The sequence below is a fragment of the Protopterus annectens genome, chromosome 2.part1 (assembly GCF_019279795.1).
Source record: "Protopterus annectens isolate FY-2018-M chromosome 2.part1, PAN1.0, whole genome shotgun sequence".
Taxonomy (NCBI): Eukaryota; Metazoa; Chordata; order Ceratodontiformes; family Protopteridae; genus Protopterus; species Protopterus annectens.
Genome location: NC_056729.1, coordinates 1,690,434,114 through 1,690,451,444, shown reverse-complemented (window position 1 = coordinate 1,690,451,444; position 17,331 = coordinate 1,690,434,114). Strand labels below are relative to the sequence as shown.

General features: G+C 41.0%; 1 protein-coding gene across 2 annotated transcripts in view; it reads right to left on the bottom strand.

Moving 5' to 3' along the window:
* The window catches only part of PIK3CD (phosphatidylinositol-4,5-bisphosphate 3-kinase catalytic subunit delta), a 912,023-nt gene that overhangs the window by 626,772 nt on the left and 267,920 nt on the right, over positions 1–17,331 (bottom strand). For both annotated transcript variants that reach the window (XM_044063126.1, XR_006363658.1), the window contains exon 6: positions 5,510–5,689. In XM_044063126.1, the coding sequence (XP_043919061.1) occupies positions 5,510–5,689 (180 nt within the window). The remainder of the gene's footprint in view (positions 1–5,509; positions 5,690–17,331) is intronic.

Sequence of the window (17,331 nt, the reverse complement as noted above, 5' to 3'; positions counted from 1 at the left end):
AGCAAGTGCTAGGTTTAACAGATAGAGAAAAGTCTATATATCAAACAAAGCTCCTCATTAGCACTCTTCAAGAAAAATCTTGATGAATGGATGGGAAATAGGAAATTCACCCCGGGGATCACCTCTGTGGCTCTGCTCGACAGTGGCACAGGAAAATAATTTTCTTGGGTGGCAAAAACCAGGGTACCTTCTTGGCTGGGCTTGTATAGGCCCCAGGGCCGATAGCCTAGTACCTACCTATGAACCTATGAACCTATGATGAGGGATGGTACTTAATAAAGGTAACTATACCCATTAAAAAGTTACTGTCTAATGGAGAAAACTGAATAAGGTTATAGAAGAAAACTTTAAGATAGCAATTGTTAGCAAGAAGAATCATGTGTCTCAATTTAAAATAGGTAGTGAAAAAGGCTAGTATAATGCTGGGTGTACAGAATGAGAGGGTGATTCTAGAAATTTGGTTATCCTCCAAGTGTACAGAGTACTGGTCAGGCCATGTCTGGAATGTAATCCTGTAGATATTACTACATGTACAGTGTACTGGTGAGGCCATGTCTGGAATGTAATCCTGTAGACATTACAAAGGGTGCAGAGTACTGGTGAGGCTATGTCTGGAATGTAATCCTGTAGACATTACTAAGTGTATAGAGTACTGGTGAGGCCATGTTTAGAATGTAATCCTGTAGACATTACTAAGCGTACAGACTACTGGTAAGGTCATGTCTAGAATGTAATCCTGTAGACATTACTAAGTGTACAGAGTACTGGTGAGTCCATGTTTAGAATGTTATTCTGTAGAAATTACTAAGTGTACAGACTACTGGTCAGGCCATGTCTGGAATGTAAGCCTGTAGACATTACTAAGTGTACAGAGTACTGGTGAGGCCATGTTTGGAATGTAATCCTGTAGACATTACTAAGTGTACAGAGTACTGGTGAGGCCATGTTTGGAATGTAATCCTGTAGACATTACTAAGTGTACATAGTACTGGTGAGGCCATGTTTGGAATGTAATCCTGTAGACATTACTAACTGTACAGAGTACTGGTGAGGTCATGTTTGGAATGTAATCCTGTCGACATTACTAAGTGTATAGACTACTGGTCAGGCCATGTCTGGAATGTAATCCTGTTGACATTAGTAAGTGTACAGAGTACTGGTGAGGCCACGTCTGGAATGTAATCCTGTAGACATTACTAACTGTACAGAGTACTGGTGAGGCCACGTCTGGCATGTAATCCTGTAGACATTACTAAGTGTACAGAGTACTGGTGAGGCGATGTTTGGAATGTAATCCTGTAGACATTACTAACTGTACAGAGTACTGGTGAGGTCATGTTTAGAATGTAATCCTGTAGACATTACTAAGTGTACATAGTACTGGTCAGGCCATGTCTGGAATGGGAATGTAATCCTGTCAACATTACTAAGTGTACAGAGTACTGGTGAGACCATGTTTGGAATGTAATCCTGTAGACCTTATTAAATGTACAGTGTACTGGTGAGGCCACGTCTGGCATGTAATCCTGTAGACATTACTAAGTGTACAGAGTACTGGTGAGGTCATGTTTGGAATGTAATCCTGTAGACATTACAAGAAAAAATATATCAGGTAAATTGAGATTATCAAGAAAAGAGCAATGAAATTAGTAACTGGTATCAAATAAATGGGAAGAGAATCATAAAGTTGGGTAAGAATATTCCAGAACACAGGAGGCAGAGATGTAATATGGATTGAGTGCAGTCTTTGGGCATATTTAAAGTTGAAGGGAAGAAGGGATCATGAATGCCTACTAACTGGGTGTCCATTTATTTTAGATATACATTCCTAGGTAAATACTAGGCCAACTACACTTGAGGGCCATTTTAAGCCTAGCCAGTTTCCATTTTTTGTGCTCAAAATAACCTATCCCATTTGGTTATAGACTGGCCTCGCCCATCCCACAGTCGATAATTATATATTTCCCCTAATAAAAATAACTGGGATCATACCATAGATAATGTGAGGGAATCCATGCATGGGATAAAGCATTTATGAGCTGCCTCTGTCCATTAGTAATACAATGGGCAATCATGGGGTAAATTTTTTGATTCCCATCCATAGATCTAAGTTGTGCTTGAAAATAGACAGGGATGAACTTTGTTTTACATGGATGAGGAGTCTGTTCCATAGCAGCTGTATCCTTTGCGAGAAATACCTGTCCCTCCAAACCATTCTGTGATGTTGAAGAAGAGGTTTAGATCCCTAGACAGAGTATTTCTGATGTGATTTGACTTGATGATGTGCAGTAAATTCATCAGTATTGGGTTGGAGGATGCTTTGTATACCAGAAACAGATCACCTCTTAGCTGTCTGTAGCTGTCTGCAGGATATGAGTATAGTGACAGGACTATGAGTCAGTCCATGAAGAATATGTTGTTTTGGCCTTGTATCATTTAAATAAGGTATTTCTGTGGGTGTTCCAGTCATTGCATGTGTCTGGACAAATACACGCCAAAGTGGGCATTATATTCAATGATTGGCCTAATGAGGGGTGAATATAAGGGTAGATAATGACATCCTTAGATCTAGACACAGTCTCTTTGTTTATAAGTTGTGCAAAGTAAATGGTCCATAGGTTGTCTGATACTTTCTAAACTCAGGTTGAATGTTGATGAAAAAAACTGGAATAGGATATGAGCAGTATACAAAGGTTATGAACTATCAAAGTTAAGGTTCATAGATAGTTAATACGCACACAGTCCAGATGTCAGATTATGTGACTTGCCCAAGGTTACCCAGTATGCAAATGAATACTGCGAGACTCAAACCCATGTACTACATGAAGTAGCTCATTAACAGCTTACAGCCTTAAATTGCTTCAACAACTACCAGGCACCCTTTTTCCTTGTTCCAAAAGTGGTACCATAACCACAGACGTCAATAGTCAGTAAACAGTTACCTGACACTCTCTGTTTCTGTCCCACTGGCTCTTCTTCATACAGGCTTTGCAATAGCCCAACATCTCCCATAGTAAAACACATTGTTACAGAATATGAAAAAAAAAAACAGTTTCCAGAAGGGTAAGGATTCTCCTTGTTAGAAGCAACTCTGCTCCTCTGGACCTACTTCAGTTATGATCCAGTTCAAATGCAGTCCAGTAAATATAAGATTATACATAATGCAGGCAATCAAAACATACATATTCCAGTAAATGAGTACAGGCATCTAGGCATCTGTACTGTAGTAGACAAAATACAGACTAGTAAAGGCACATGCTGCAACACACACACACACACACACACACACACACACACACACACACACACACACACACACACACATGTATATATATATATATATATATATATATATATAAACAATTCTGAAACATTCAACCAAAGTGATTGAAAAAAAAACAGAAAATCCAGGCAAATGGACTGTTCATTACATATATATATTGGGATCTAACTTGATAGTGATTTTCCTGTACCTGGCCTTATGGACACTATTGTTTTACTCTACATCTAGTAACAGCTGCTCTGTACATGGATTCTGATACTCTGCAACCTGAATTATGAAATAGGATCAGAAAAGCAAATAATGTCAGGGACTAGCAACGGTATGTAAAGTATGTCAGTGTGCACCCAAAGCATGTCCCCCCACTCCAGATGAGAGCATAACAAAAATATCATGCTATGTCACATGTACAATAATGTATACTAAGATGGTTGTTGAACAGGTATCATCACACACCCAGGTATGTAAAGGAACTGCCTCTTGGGCTTATACCTAAAAACACTCTGGGTGTGCTGTAATATCAGCTCATCATGTGTTATTGCTTATTTATTTGCTTGCCTTTGTTGACTGGGATAGACTGATCAGGCAAAGTGCATTTTCAGCAGTAGCCTGGGGAGGAAAAGCTCCATCAAATTACAGTAATACTATAATTGATAATACCACAATTGTTAAAATCATCTACAGCACATCTCTTTTCAAACTACATGCCCTATTACATTTTTTCTGTACTATGTACCCTTTGCTTGAGTTTGTTGTATACATCTTTTTATATTTTATTCTGACTGACATCTTATTGTTAGTGCATACCAATTTATAGACCATTTCTTTCACGTTATATCTCATTTTCATCCATCCATCCGTCCATCCATCCATCCATCCATCCATCGTACCATCCATCCATTCATCCATTTTCATTGACAACTTTATACAGTCAGAGTCACAGGTAGCCAGTACCTATCCTGGCAAGCAGCATGCTAAAGGCAGCAAACAATCCTTTCCAGGGAACATGCATGCACACTTAGGGTTGATTTTAAGCATTACTAGTGAGCTTACTAACATGTACTTGGGATGCAGGAGAAAATTGAGGTCCCATGTGAAATCCTACATAGATACAGGGCAAACATGCAAACTCAACAAAGAAGGTAGCCCAGCAGGCAACTGAACCTCGGAACCATGTACTGTGATGCAGGAATCCTGCAAACTACACCACTCATCACCAATACTTAATTTCCTCCCTTTCTAAGTATTACTGTATCCATAATCTTGACTCCAGAACATTCTCTTTGTCTCTAGTTTCATTTCTATCCTCACAGCACATTATTTCCACCCCTTCCAAAATTTCAGAACGTGCGACCATGCAACAAAATACTTTGTTCAAGCTTCCAAAATTTCAGAACGTGCGATCATGCAACAAAACACTGTTCAAGCTTCCAAAATTTCAGAACGTGTGATCATGCAACAAAACACTTTGTTCAAGCTTCCAAAATTTCAGAATGTGCGATCCTGCAACAAAACACTTTGTTCAAGCTTCCAAAATTTCAGAACGTGCGATCATGCAACAAAACACTTTGTTCAAGCTTCCAAAATTTCAGAACGTGCGATCATGCAACAAAACACTTTGTTCAAGCTTCCAAAATTTCAGAACGTACGATCATGCAACAAAACACTTTGTTCAAGCTTCCAAATTTTCAGAACGTGCGATCATGCAACAAAACACTTTGTTCAAGCTTCCAAAATTTCAGAATGTGCGCTCATGCAACAAAATGTTTTGTTCAAGCCACACCTTCTACCTTATTACATATTTACAACACAATTTGTTGCAAATATCTTACATTTTTTGCTCACGTACAATTTATTGATCTTCTTTACATGTCCTTCCCTTTCAGTAGCTTATTTCATGTGTTCTTTCTGTGTTATCGTGTTCTTACTCAATGTTTTTTTTTAAATAAAAACATTGTACTGTTATTACTAAGTGCTTGCTGATACAGCCTTTGCATCTGAGCAGAAATGAAATGTTTTTGTGTTACTTAAACATTTCATTATTAAAATAGCACCACTTTTACTGAACTTAAAAAATGAAAAGCCATATAGTACTGAAATTTTACTTTTTTCTTTGAAATAGTATAGCCACATAGTCTAACCTTTGTGCAAACAAGACAGAAAATTCCATAATCAAATTGTGCTAGCAATGTCTGGTTATTGCATACCTAAATGAAATTGAATATATACCTTAAACTGGCAGAGCGGATTATTCCCATAGATATATTCACATCTTCCATTCACTTGAAGAGTATAGTCCTCTGGGTTTTCTTGTCTTTGCTGCCGAAAGATGTTGAGTTTCTTTTTCACAGCAAGCTGCATTACCATTAAGGGAAAAGCTTTCAGTGGAACCTGAAGCATAAAGCTTTCCTTTAAAACAGATGAAGAAAATGCATATTATTTCTAGGAAAATATACTATCATCACATTCAGCATATTTAGAAACTCACATATTACATTGTGCCAGTAGATACAGGCATTTTGATGCATTGAAATTTATTTTACCTCTTAACTAATCTCAGACAGCTTATTTCCAGTTACATCATTGGTGGGGATTGTAAAAGTTCAAACTGAGGAAAGGCTTTACAGACAAGGAGACTTGAGCAAAAAACAGAACAAAAAGTAAAGTAAAATGTAAAATGAATGTTTTCCAAATGAGATGTAACAAATGATAGCCTACTATACTAAAACACACACACATACACACACACACACACACACACACATACACACACACACACACACACACACACACACACACACACACACACACACACACACACACACACACACACACACACACCACAGACAAACATTCAATATATAAACCCCAAACACATACAGAATTTCATTTTACTTTATTTTATAGGTCTGAAAGAAACCATACTGCTAACAAAGAATGCAACATCTGTGATCCAGGTTCAGACACAGTCCTGGATCACCAGAAAGGTTAAATGAGAAGGGGTGGTAGGTAAGATGAGATAGCCAACAGCTATGGAAGTAGACACTGTATGGATTAGGACTGTTAAAGTGACTCCTGATTGAAATCCTGGTTATGGATAAAGCACTCATAAGCATAACTGACAACCTCTTCACAAAAGATTCAAGGACAAAGTCAAAAAATAATAAAGGACAAAGGCTTAAAATCGAAGACAGATTCAAATATTGCTCTTATGTACTTAGGAAACTGCATTTTCTAAAGAATATGACGTGTGAAATATCTATCATTGCTTATTGACTGTAATCTTCAACAATGTGACAGAAAACCACAAATCTTATCAGAAACAGACCAAAAATATGAGGCAATATCAGTGAAATTTGCAAAATCAGGACATTTGGGAGGGTGGCCTAATGGTTAAGGTGTTTGCCTTACAAACACAATATGCAGGGTTTGAGTCTCACAAGAGATAATTGGCTAGGCTTAAAATGGCTCACAAGGGCAATTAGCTTAGTATTAATCTATGAACCTATGAACCTATTTGAACATTTGCTCATATATAAGGGAGGTGGCATGATAAACCCATACCGCTAATGATGTGAAATAATGAAGCGTGCGCAATATACAGTAAATAGTGTACCATATGAAATGTGGTGTGTAAAAATAGAATACTAAATCCTACATAATAAAAGACTTACATCACTGCTCATTAAAAATTACATTTGTAAATACGACCTCACTTGAATCGTTCCCCTTTCTCTTGTACTCTCCTTTCATCCATTTCTCTTGCTTCATTTTTCACCTCCCCTTCCCACCAGACCTTTTGCTCCTGCTTCCCCTGCTTTATCCTTCTTTCTGCCAACTGTTTTCCCTTCTGCAAACCTCTGTCTTCTTACCTGCTTATCTTCTTCTCACCTTTCTACCTCCCATTACACCTCTGCTCTTCCTCTTCGTCTTCACTGTCATCTCCCTATCCAGTCTTCTAATGTACCTTTATCTTAGGACATGTACGCTGTACAAATGTCCAAGAACAAATTGGTAACCAAGCATTTCATCTACTCTTATACACATTGCTTACATCGCACCTGTTTTCAATAGTTTGAAATTAATATTCCTTTTATTTATTTTTATTTTTTACTTAAGACTTCATACTTCTTATTATTTTTATCTTATAACTTAATATACTTATAGTTCCATCATTTCAGTATTATAATAAGATATCACAAAATTATTATTGTTTTGCATTGTGGTTTAAATTTGTATCGTACATTGTATGTTCTTCTTTCTTTCTTTTACAGTTTGTACTGGTATCTTTCATGATTCTGTATTGTTTTATAACTCTTAACAGGTTTAGTTATTAACTGTAAATTGTATTTTTTTTAATTAAGCTCTTCTCCCTAGGCCACTATTAGAAAGGATCTTTTAGGCCCATTCGGACTAACCTGCTAAACAAATGCCAATAAATAATAGTTACACATTTTTCTCTATGTGCATGATTATTAATATTTGTGCTTGTGTTCTTTGAAATGTCCACCTGATCACTGGAAGTCATGCTTTATATAGCTATGAATTTTTAGTGAATGCATTATTTTTATGTGTATACTTTCATTGCAGTTTTATTCTATGAACCCATGATAAGCTACAGCTCCCCAGAGACCTTGAGTAGGATAAAGAAGACATCAGAAAATGAATAAATCTCACTGTTGGCACACAGAGATAAAGCACTGACTGTGGATCAAGAGACCTCACTTTGATTAGCAACTTGAGGACTTCACTACAAGGTAGGAGGAGGTGGGTGTGACTATTCTGGGAGGATGGATGCATGATGGGCATGTGGACATCTGGCAGAGGCCAGAGCTGAGAGAGATGTGGGAACACTGGTGAGCCTGTTTGGGGATTGGGGTGGATATAATCATAGGGAGCTGGCACAGGAAACCTGAAGTTATCAGCAGGTGAGATAGAAAAAATAATGCATGATTTCATTTTTTTAATTGGCAGAGCCAAAGAGAAGAGTTCCAGGAATATGCATCTTTTTATACTATTTGTCAAGCAGGTAAGCCTGCTGGACAAAAATGTTCCTTTTCAAGTGTAATTCAGAAGCACTGTCTGGTTGAGTTCTTGCTTGGCAAAGTCACATAGTAGGGAAGTTGAGGTATAATGTATCAAACCATATGTCCTAGAGTGCAGGAAACAACTCATTTACTGTTCAAAGCCTTAATCCTCTCTATTAACTGCCAAGTTAAAAGAAATAAAAGGTTAATGTGAATGATGGATGTGTTAGGAACCTTTGATGAAGTGATTCAAGTCTTTCTGACAGGACAGCCTGGTAGCAGGTATAGTTTCCACTGTTTTATAATGTCACCTATATTAGGGAGGAAGGCTGGCTGGAGCAGGCAGGAAGGAATAACTGATGAAACCTCCACAACCTTGTACAAAAGCCAGCCCCTATTCCAACATAAATTGTGTCAGTAGTGGGGTGATTTGGAAAAGACTGATGGAAACATTGCATTACAACTTAATCTGCATTTACTTCGGTGATAGAAAGGTAGAAAGTTCCTGCTTATAAGGAATTTTCTTTAGAAGACAATTTATGTTAAATGGACAGAAAATGAATTCTGCCAAGCTAACATATTTTCTTTAGGTTTCATTTTATAGTTTCATAGGTTCATTCGTGTGTACTAGGTTATTGACCAGTGGGGCCTTTTTAAGCCTAACCATGCATCCCAAATCTCTGACAAGTTCTGGTACACTTGATAAGTATAAGCAGGGGCTTGGCAGGTGAAACATTTACAAGCATAGGCCTGGGAGATGAACCATTTACAGGCTGACTGTGTCCATTAGAGACAGAGGTGCCAAACTAATGGTGAATTTCCACTTCCCCATCCAGTTGCTCAGTTTACACTTGAATTGTTTTAGGAAGGAACTCTGCTTCACATGGATGGGAAGTCTGTCCCAGAGAAGTGGTAGTCTCTGAGATACATACCTGTCTTTCATGCAGATCCTTTTTATATCACAGCCAAAGTTTAACTTTTCAGAATGGGTAATTTTGGTGCTGTTCGTTTTGTGGATATGCAGGAGGTCCATCAGACTGGGGTCCAAAGATGTCTTTATGCCAGACACGGAACTCCCCTCAACAGCCTTTATTAGACAGAATACAAAGATGCAGCTTTGAGGTGGTCTGCATAGGACATGTTATTTATGCCCTGTATTTTAGTGAGGAACCTCTGGATATTTGAATTGTTGGATGTGCTTTGTTAGGTAATTGCCAAAAGGGGCATTGTACTTAATAACAGGTCTGATGAGTGCCAAATACAGAGGAACAATGACCTCATTGGATCTAGTTGCTACACCTTAGCTTGTAAGTTGCACAACATAGATTGATTTCCTCACTACTGTTGACATGGGATGGTCAAAGGCTAGATTACTGTCTACATGTGTCTCCAATTCCCTGACTACTGGGTCGACTCATAGGTGTGTGTTGTAAATATAGGTTCATAGGTCCATAGGTTGGTACTAGGCTATTGGCCCTAGGGCCTATACAAGCCTAGCAAAAAAGGTACCCTGGCTTTTGCCACCCATGAAAATTATTTTCCTGTGCCCCTGTCAAGCAGAACCATAGAAGTGATCCCCAGGGTGAATTTCCTATTACCCACCCATATGATAGTTACCTGGGTTGGGTGACTTCCCAAAAATACTGTTATGCATTTCTTGGCATTTAGTTTTAGCCCGTGAGTCTTACACTAGTTATTTGTCTGGTTTAGCCCTTCTTGGAGCACATTAGTGTCACTTTAGATTCTATGACTGCTCCGAATTGCAATCATCTGCAAATCTGGTCAGCCAAAAGCCCTTGAACATTGGCCTTTACATCAGAGAAGTAGATGCCAAAAAGAAGTGGTCCCAGGACCAATCCCTAAGGGACTCTGCTCATGACTGATCTCTTTGTAGTGTTGGGCTCCTCAATTCTAATTTCTTGGGTTCTGTCTTTGCCATCTGGCTATCCACGTGACCCAAGTTGTGCCTGCAAAAGGTCTATTGTGATAAATGTACTACCCTGGTAAACAAACTAAATAAATATATAACTATAAGGGTTTATGCCTAACCTCTTGAGTTTGTCAAAAATGCAAAAACATGTAAAAAAAAGGGGTTGGGAGGGTGGCCTAATGGTTAAGGTGTTTGCCTTATAAACACAAGGTGCAGGGTTTGAGTCTCATAAGGGATAATTGGCTAGGCTTAAAAATGGCTCGCAAGGGCAGTCAGCCTAGTACTAATCTATGAAACACGGCAGTGTAAACCATTTTGGTCTAATCTATTGCTTTGCTGACTTTTTCAAAGAAGTCCACCAGGTTGAGTAGGTATGACCTGCCCTTAACAAAACCAGACTGGGTTGGATTCAGTGTCTGGATGTTTCCTATGGCATTATTGATCATTTCCACAATAATTATTTCCATGGCTTTGCATATATGAGACTAATGAAAGTTAGGGGTCTGTAGTTTCCAGGGTCCATAGATGGCTTACCTTTGGAAGGAAGGGATGACAGTTACCATTCTTCATTCATGAGGCATGAAGCCTGTTTGGTGGCATTGTTTAAATAGTTATTCCAGAGGGTCTGATAGGTCATGTTTCATGCTATTTAGAAGACAGCCTGGGATATTGTTGTTGATGATGCAGTGTTCATGGCTTAGAGAGAGAGAGAGAATTGAGGATCTGCTCCCTAGTTCCCTAGTGATAGTTGGAGGAGGGGTTATATTTGATGGTATTTCCTGAGGGGATGTTAGGGAGAGAGAGGATTATAGTTAGAACTGAATTTCTCTGCCAATAGGATTGCTATATCTTCTGCCTCATGTTAGGTGGTTTCATTTACAATGAGCTCTGCACACAATTGTGTAGTGCCTTTGAGGTCATGGATAGAGCTAAAGAATGCCTTGTGGTTGTCCTTGGCCTGGGAGGAGAGATTTACCTCAAATTTGGCTTTGGTAGCCTTTACTTGTCCTTTGAGTTGTTTGTTTAGTTCAATGAGAGCACTTTTATCCTGCCTGGTGCTACAGCTCCTAATTTTCGCCAAGGTTTTCTTCCTCATGTTATATAGCTTATTGATGCTGTGATTCAGCAAGGGTGGCTTATATTTTGTTAGTTCTGCGCTTCTTCCTTGTGGGTACAGCTGCCACTATGCAGCTATTAACATGTATACTGTTTCTGTGAACAGTTCTGCATAGGCAACAGTATTCTCAGGGTTTAGGGAGGCTTGAAAATTTTCCAGGTTTTCAGTTAATAGTAGGAAGGTAGCCTTTGAGTAGTTCCAGAACATTCTACAGTTAGCTGGGGTTCCAGGTTTTATTTTTACTTCAAAGGAGACTATTCTGTGGTTTGACCTTACAAGAGAGAAAATTACACTAGTGGGAGTGCAGTCCTCTCCCATATTAGTGAGGACCTAGCAGAGAATAGTATTCATTTAACAGTCACATAGCCATACATATGACCTTTTTGACATTTCTCATGTAAGACTGTCATCAGGCTTCCCTGTCTTTTGCTCCTTCTAGCTGAATAGCAGTTGCTCTCAGGACTTCTCTAATTCATCATAGGATCATAGGAAGTTACTAGGCTATTGGCCCTAAGTCCCTTACATCCCTAAACAAGAATTTAGCCCAAGTTCTGACAAGTCAGCGCTGATGCTCTTGTCTAGCTGGGACACAGGTGGAATCTCAGGGATGTATTTTCTGTTCCCCATCCACTTATCCAGGTTGCACTTAAAAAAGGTTAATGCGGTACTCTGCTTGACGTGGAGAAGGAGCCTATTCTATAGAAGGGGGAGTCTCTGGGACAGAAATCTGTACCACCGACAAGTCCTATTGATGTCACAGATGACGTTGAAGTCACGCGTGCGGGTTACTCGGGTGGAGCCTGACTTGCGGATATGCAGCAGTGCCATCAAGGCAGGATCTGAGATTGCTTTGTATGTCAGTCAGAGGACACCTCTGAGGAGTCTGTATGAGACTGAGTAGAGGGACAGGGCTTTTAGCCTATTTGTGTAGAGTAGATGTTTGAGGTCCTGGATTCTACTGATGAGGGACAACTGTCGTCTGTCCAGCTGCTACATGTGCTTTGTGAGGTACATGCCAAAAGGGGGGTTGTACTCAATAATGGGTCTTATAAGGGAAGAATACAAGGATGATATGACCTCCTTGTCCCTGGATGAGATACCCTTCCTTATAAGGTGGGCTCTGTAGAAAGCTATCCATACAATGGAGGCAATATGGAGGTCAAAAGTCAGTTTGCTATCAACCTGGGTGCCCGAGTCCCTCATGACTGATTGCATGCTTTAGACCTTGTTATTAATGTGATAATTTGTGGGGATGTCATTCTCCCCAAAGGGAATGATGATGCATTTTTTTGACATTAAGTTTGAGGCCATGTTTCTGGCACCAGTCATTTGTTTGCGTGACACCCTCTTGGAGGATGCCCACATCACTACGGGAATTGACGACAGCACCCAGCTTGCAGTCATCTGCAAACTTGGTCAGCCATAGCCCGCTGGTTTTGGCCTGCATGTCAAAAAAGTATATCCCAAACAACAGAGGTCCCAAGACCAATCCCTGGGGTACACTGCTCATTAGAGGTCTACTGCTTGAGATGGCTTCCCCAATTTTGACTAGGTGAGATCTATCAGTGAGCCAGTTTGCTACCAGTCTGGTAACATAAGGATTGATGCCTAGATGGGAGAATTTATCTATTATACCGACTGGGGAATAGTATCTAAGGCTTTGGCCAGGTCAAGGTAGCTGGTGTGCACCATCTTCCCCTTGTCCATGGCTTTGGTGACTGTCTTAAAGAAGTTGACCAAAACTTAACAGGCATGACCTCCCCTTGATGAAACCAAACAACTGTGTGGGACTGAGTGTTTGGAGGTTGCCAATGTCCTTGTTAATGAGGTCCATGATAATCCATTTCATGACCTTGCAGATCAGGTTAGTTAGGCTGATGGGTCTATAATTTTTGGATTGGTGGATGCACCACCTTTGTGCAAAGGGATCAGACCTAGCAAATTCCTTTCCACCTTTGGACTGACTTCAACTCATATTCAGGGATGTTGAAAAGATCAAAACTTCCTAGAGCAGTGCCACACTGCTGCTGAGGGAGTTTCTTTCTGCTTTTAAGGCCTAGTCCTCACTGTCATACACACATATGCAGCCCAAGTGGCTGGCATGCAATGGGTTCATGGTGTATAGTACACAAATCTCAGTGTGCCTCAACTAAAGCCATTTCTCCTGGTATCTGCATGTCCCCGGCCACCAGAGGGCATCACTTGCAGAGGTGTGTCTGTGTGTGCCCCCCACTGGATCGGAATGTGTCTGAATGTGCACCTACCCCACTGGATGGGAATGTGTCTGAGTGTGCACCTCCCCATCTGATGGGAATGTGTCTGAGTGTGCACCCCCACTGGCTGGGAATGGCCATCCTCTGTCCCTCATCAACCCACTGAGATGCTAATCAAACTTAAGTCACCTGGCACATAGTCGGGGGGGGGTATCCCTCTACTCCACTGGCAAGGTTAGTTTTCCAAATTTTTCTGCATTGCTGTGCACTGGAGAGTTAGCATATATAAGTAAAGGTTGTATAGGTATCACCATCTCCACATGGGGCAGTGGGGGCCAGGCCTGCCTGCAAAAAAAAAAAAGAAGAAAAATAAATATTTCTATACATCCTTGTCTGGATAATTTGTAGTGAAGCCATGGAATCAGCAGTATCATTCCAGAGTTTTCTGCCTTATCTTAGATTTGCAGATGCTCTGCTGAATAACTGATCACAAATGCTATGTTAAACAGTTTACATGCCCTATGCAGATTTCAGATGCTAAAATGTCATACATCTCAAAGTGAACAATAATAAATTATGCAAGGTTATACCATAAACTCTTCTTTGCTTAGCACTTTTTCTGTCTACAGTTTGCATATGAATTATCAGCAGAAGCTGAAAGAATCATAGAAGTGAAAGAATAACATTCCTGCCATTTAGGTTCATAGGTTCATAGGTTCATACTAGGCTATCTGCCTTAGGGCATTTATAAGCCTAGCCAGAGTGTGTTTGGCTTTCGCCACCCATTTTAGATTAATTTTGCTATGCCCTTTATCGAGGTTAGTATACTGTGCCTCTGTCTAACAGTGACACAGAAGTGATACCCGTAGTAAACCTACGATCTCCCATCTACTCATCAAGATTCCTCTTGAAGAGAGTCAACGAGGGACTCTGCCTAACCTGGACTGGGATTTTATTCCAGAGTGAAGGGAGCCTCTGGGTTATGAATCTGTCCCTCCAGCATGTCCTATTTATTTCAGTGCTGAGGTTCAAGTCTCTCGAGCGTGTTGCTCGATGGGATTTGGATTTTCTGAGGTGCAGCATGTCCATTAATTCCGGGTTGGACATGGCTTTATACGTCAGGCACAGATCACCTCTGAGCAGGCAGTATGCCATTGAGTAGAGCTGGAGTTTCTTTAACCGGGCAGCATATGGCATCTGTTTGAGCCCTATGATCCTCTTGGTGAGGTACTTTTGGGGTCTTTCCAGTTGCTGCAGGTGTCTGGTAAGGTACATCCCAAAAGGGGCATTGTACTCAATTATGGGCCTGATGAGGGATGAGTAAAGAGGCACGATGACCTCCCCTGATCTAGATGTGAATCCCTTCATGATTAGGTGGGCTATATAAAATGTTTTTCTAACCATTTTGGCCACGTGGTTGTCAAATGAGAGATTGCTATCAACTTGGGACCCCAGGTCCCTAATTACTTCTTCTGTGGAATGGATTACCACCTATGTGGTAATTTGTGGGCGCTTTGTTTTTGCTAAAGGGGATGACTATACACTTTTTGGCGTTTAGTTTGAGGCCATGGCTCTGGCACCAGTTGTCTGTTTCTATGAGTCCCTTTTGGAGGATGCTTGTGTCGGCTGGAGAGTCGATTATGGCGCCCAGTTTGCAGTCATCTGCGAACTTAGTCAGCCACAGTCCTTCCGTGTTGGCCTGTACCTCCGAGAAATATATACCGAACAAGAGAGGTCCCAGGACTGAGCCTTGGGGGACGCCACTTGTAACTGGTTTGGAGTCTGACATGGCTCCAGCAATTCTAACCATGTGGGTTCTGTCCTTGAGCCAGTTTGCAACCCATCTAGTGACATAGGGGTTTATATTTAAACTGGTGAGCTTATCTATAATGCCCGAGTGGGGTATTGTATCGAAGGCTTTTGCAAGGTCCAGGTAGGCTGTGTGGACCACCTTCCCCTCGTCAATGGCCTTGGTGACTGTTTCAAAGAAATCAACCAGGTTTAAGAGGCAGGATCTGCCCTTAACAAAGCCGAACTGGGTAGGATCCAGTGTCTGTAGGTCCCCAATATCTTTATTTATGAGGTCCATGATGATCCTTTCCATAGCTTTGCAGACCAAGCTAGTCATGCTTATGGAGCAATAGTTTCCAGGATCCGTTGAGGCACCACCTTTGTGGAGAGGGACTACTGTTGCTGTACGCCACTCTTTGGGTACATATCCTATAGCAAGGCTGAGATTGAACAGTAGTTTTATGTTTGGGTTTAGCTCCTCTTGGAGTTCATGTAGGATGCAGCCCGGGACACCGTCTGGTCCCATTGATGCTGTGTTTTTTGCTTTGGAGAGGGCAGCTCTTACCTGAGCATCTGAGATGTCAGGGGGGCAGCACTCTGCTGGGATAAATATTTGCCCTTTTGGTGGGGAGGGGGGGAGAAGTTTGCGCTGAACCTGTCAGCTAGGATGTTGGCAATGTCTGTGGGTTCGGTGTATTTTTTGTCATTTTGGACTAATTCTGAGCATATCTGGGAATCCCCACCCAGGTTCCTAATATAACTAAAGAAAGCGTTGTGATTATCCTTAGTGTCCTGTGCAATTTTTCTCTCGAAGCTGGCCTTAGACGATTTTATGAGTGCCCGTAGTTTTTGCTAATACTGATCAGAGATGCCTTCCCTTTTTGGGATTTTGCTCTATCATGTAGTAGCTTCCTCCTTCTGTTGTATAGTTTGTTTATGGCTGGGGTCCACCAGACAGGACGTCTGCCTTTGGAGGATTGGGTCTTGGTTTTATTTGGGATTGCATGATTCATGCATTCCTGAAGGTGTTCATAGAATGCGTTTATAAAGGATTCTGCGGTCTGGGCCATATTTTTCACAGGCCCAGGGGCTGTGAAGGATTCCACCTCAGTTTTGAGGAGTGTGGAATTTGCTTTAGAGAAGTTTTTCACTGTGGTTTTCAGGGCAGGGGGTGGAGTCGGGATGTGAATATTCAGTGAGATTAGTTTATGGTCTGATCTTAACAGTGAGGGATACACTTCTGGTCTGGATCATAGAGTCCCCATGTTGGTGATGATCAGGTCCAGTATGTTTTCCCCTCTTGTGGGAATGGTAACAAGTTGTTCCATAGCATTTGAGTTTATAAATTCTAGGAACCTTTGGGCTAGGGTGTTGGAGCTAGAGTAATGCTCCCTGTCTTTGTTTGGGTAGTTGAAGTCGCCCAATATAATGGTGTTTGGAGAGACCTTCATATTTTCCAGTGTTCTCAGAAAGGCCGAGTGGGGTTCCTGGGTTTGGGAGGGTGGTCTGTAGCAGGCTATAAACTGGAAGGCAGTATTACCCACTGTTAGTTGCACATGGATAGTCTCTGATGCTTCGTGCTGTGCCACCAACCTGGAGGTGTGGGTATCTTTGACGAATATTGATACTCCCCCTCCTTTTGTAGTACGGTCCAAGTTTTGGGGCCGAAAAGCATGGTATGAGGTATAACCTGGTAGTGCTGGGGTGGTCTATGGAGCCTTGAACCAGGTTTCTGTTACTGCACAGATATCGATGTTCTCCATGCTAAGGAGAGTTTCGAGTGCGTGCATCTTGAGGTTTAGACTACTGGCATTGAGTTTCTTACCCCTTGTGATACCTATGGAGGTGGGTTTGTCTTTTGAGCCTTGCCTAAAAAAGGCACTATGGGGGTAGCAAGAGCCTTTGCCAATATCCAAAAGCCAAGGGGTGACAGGTGCAAGCCGTCCCTAGCGAAGCATCGTGGCTTGTCGAGC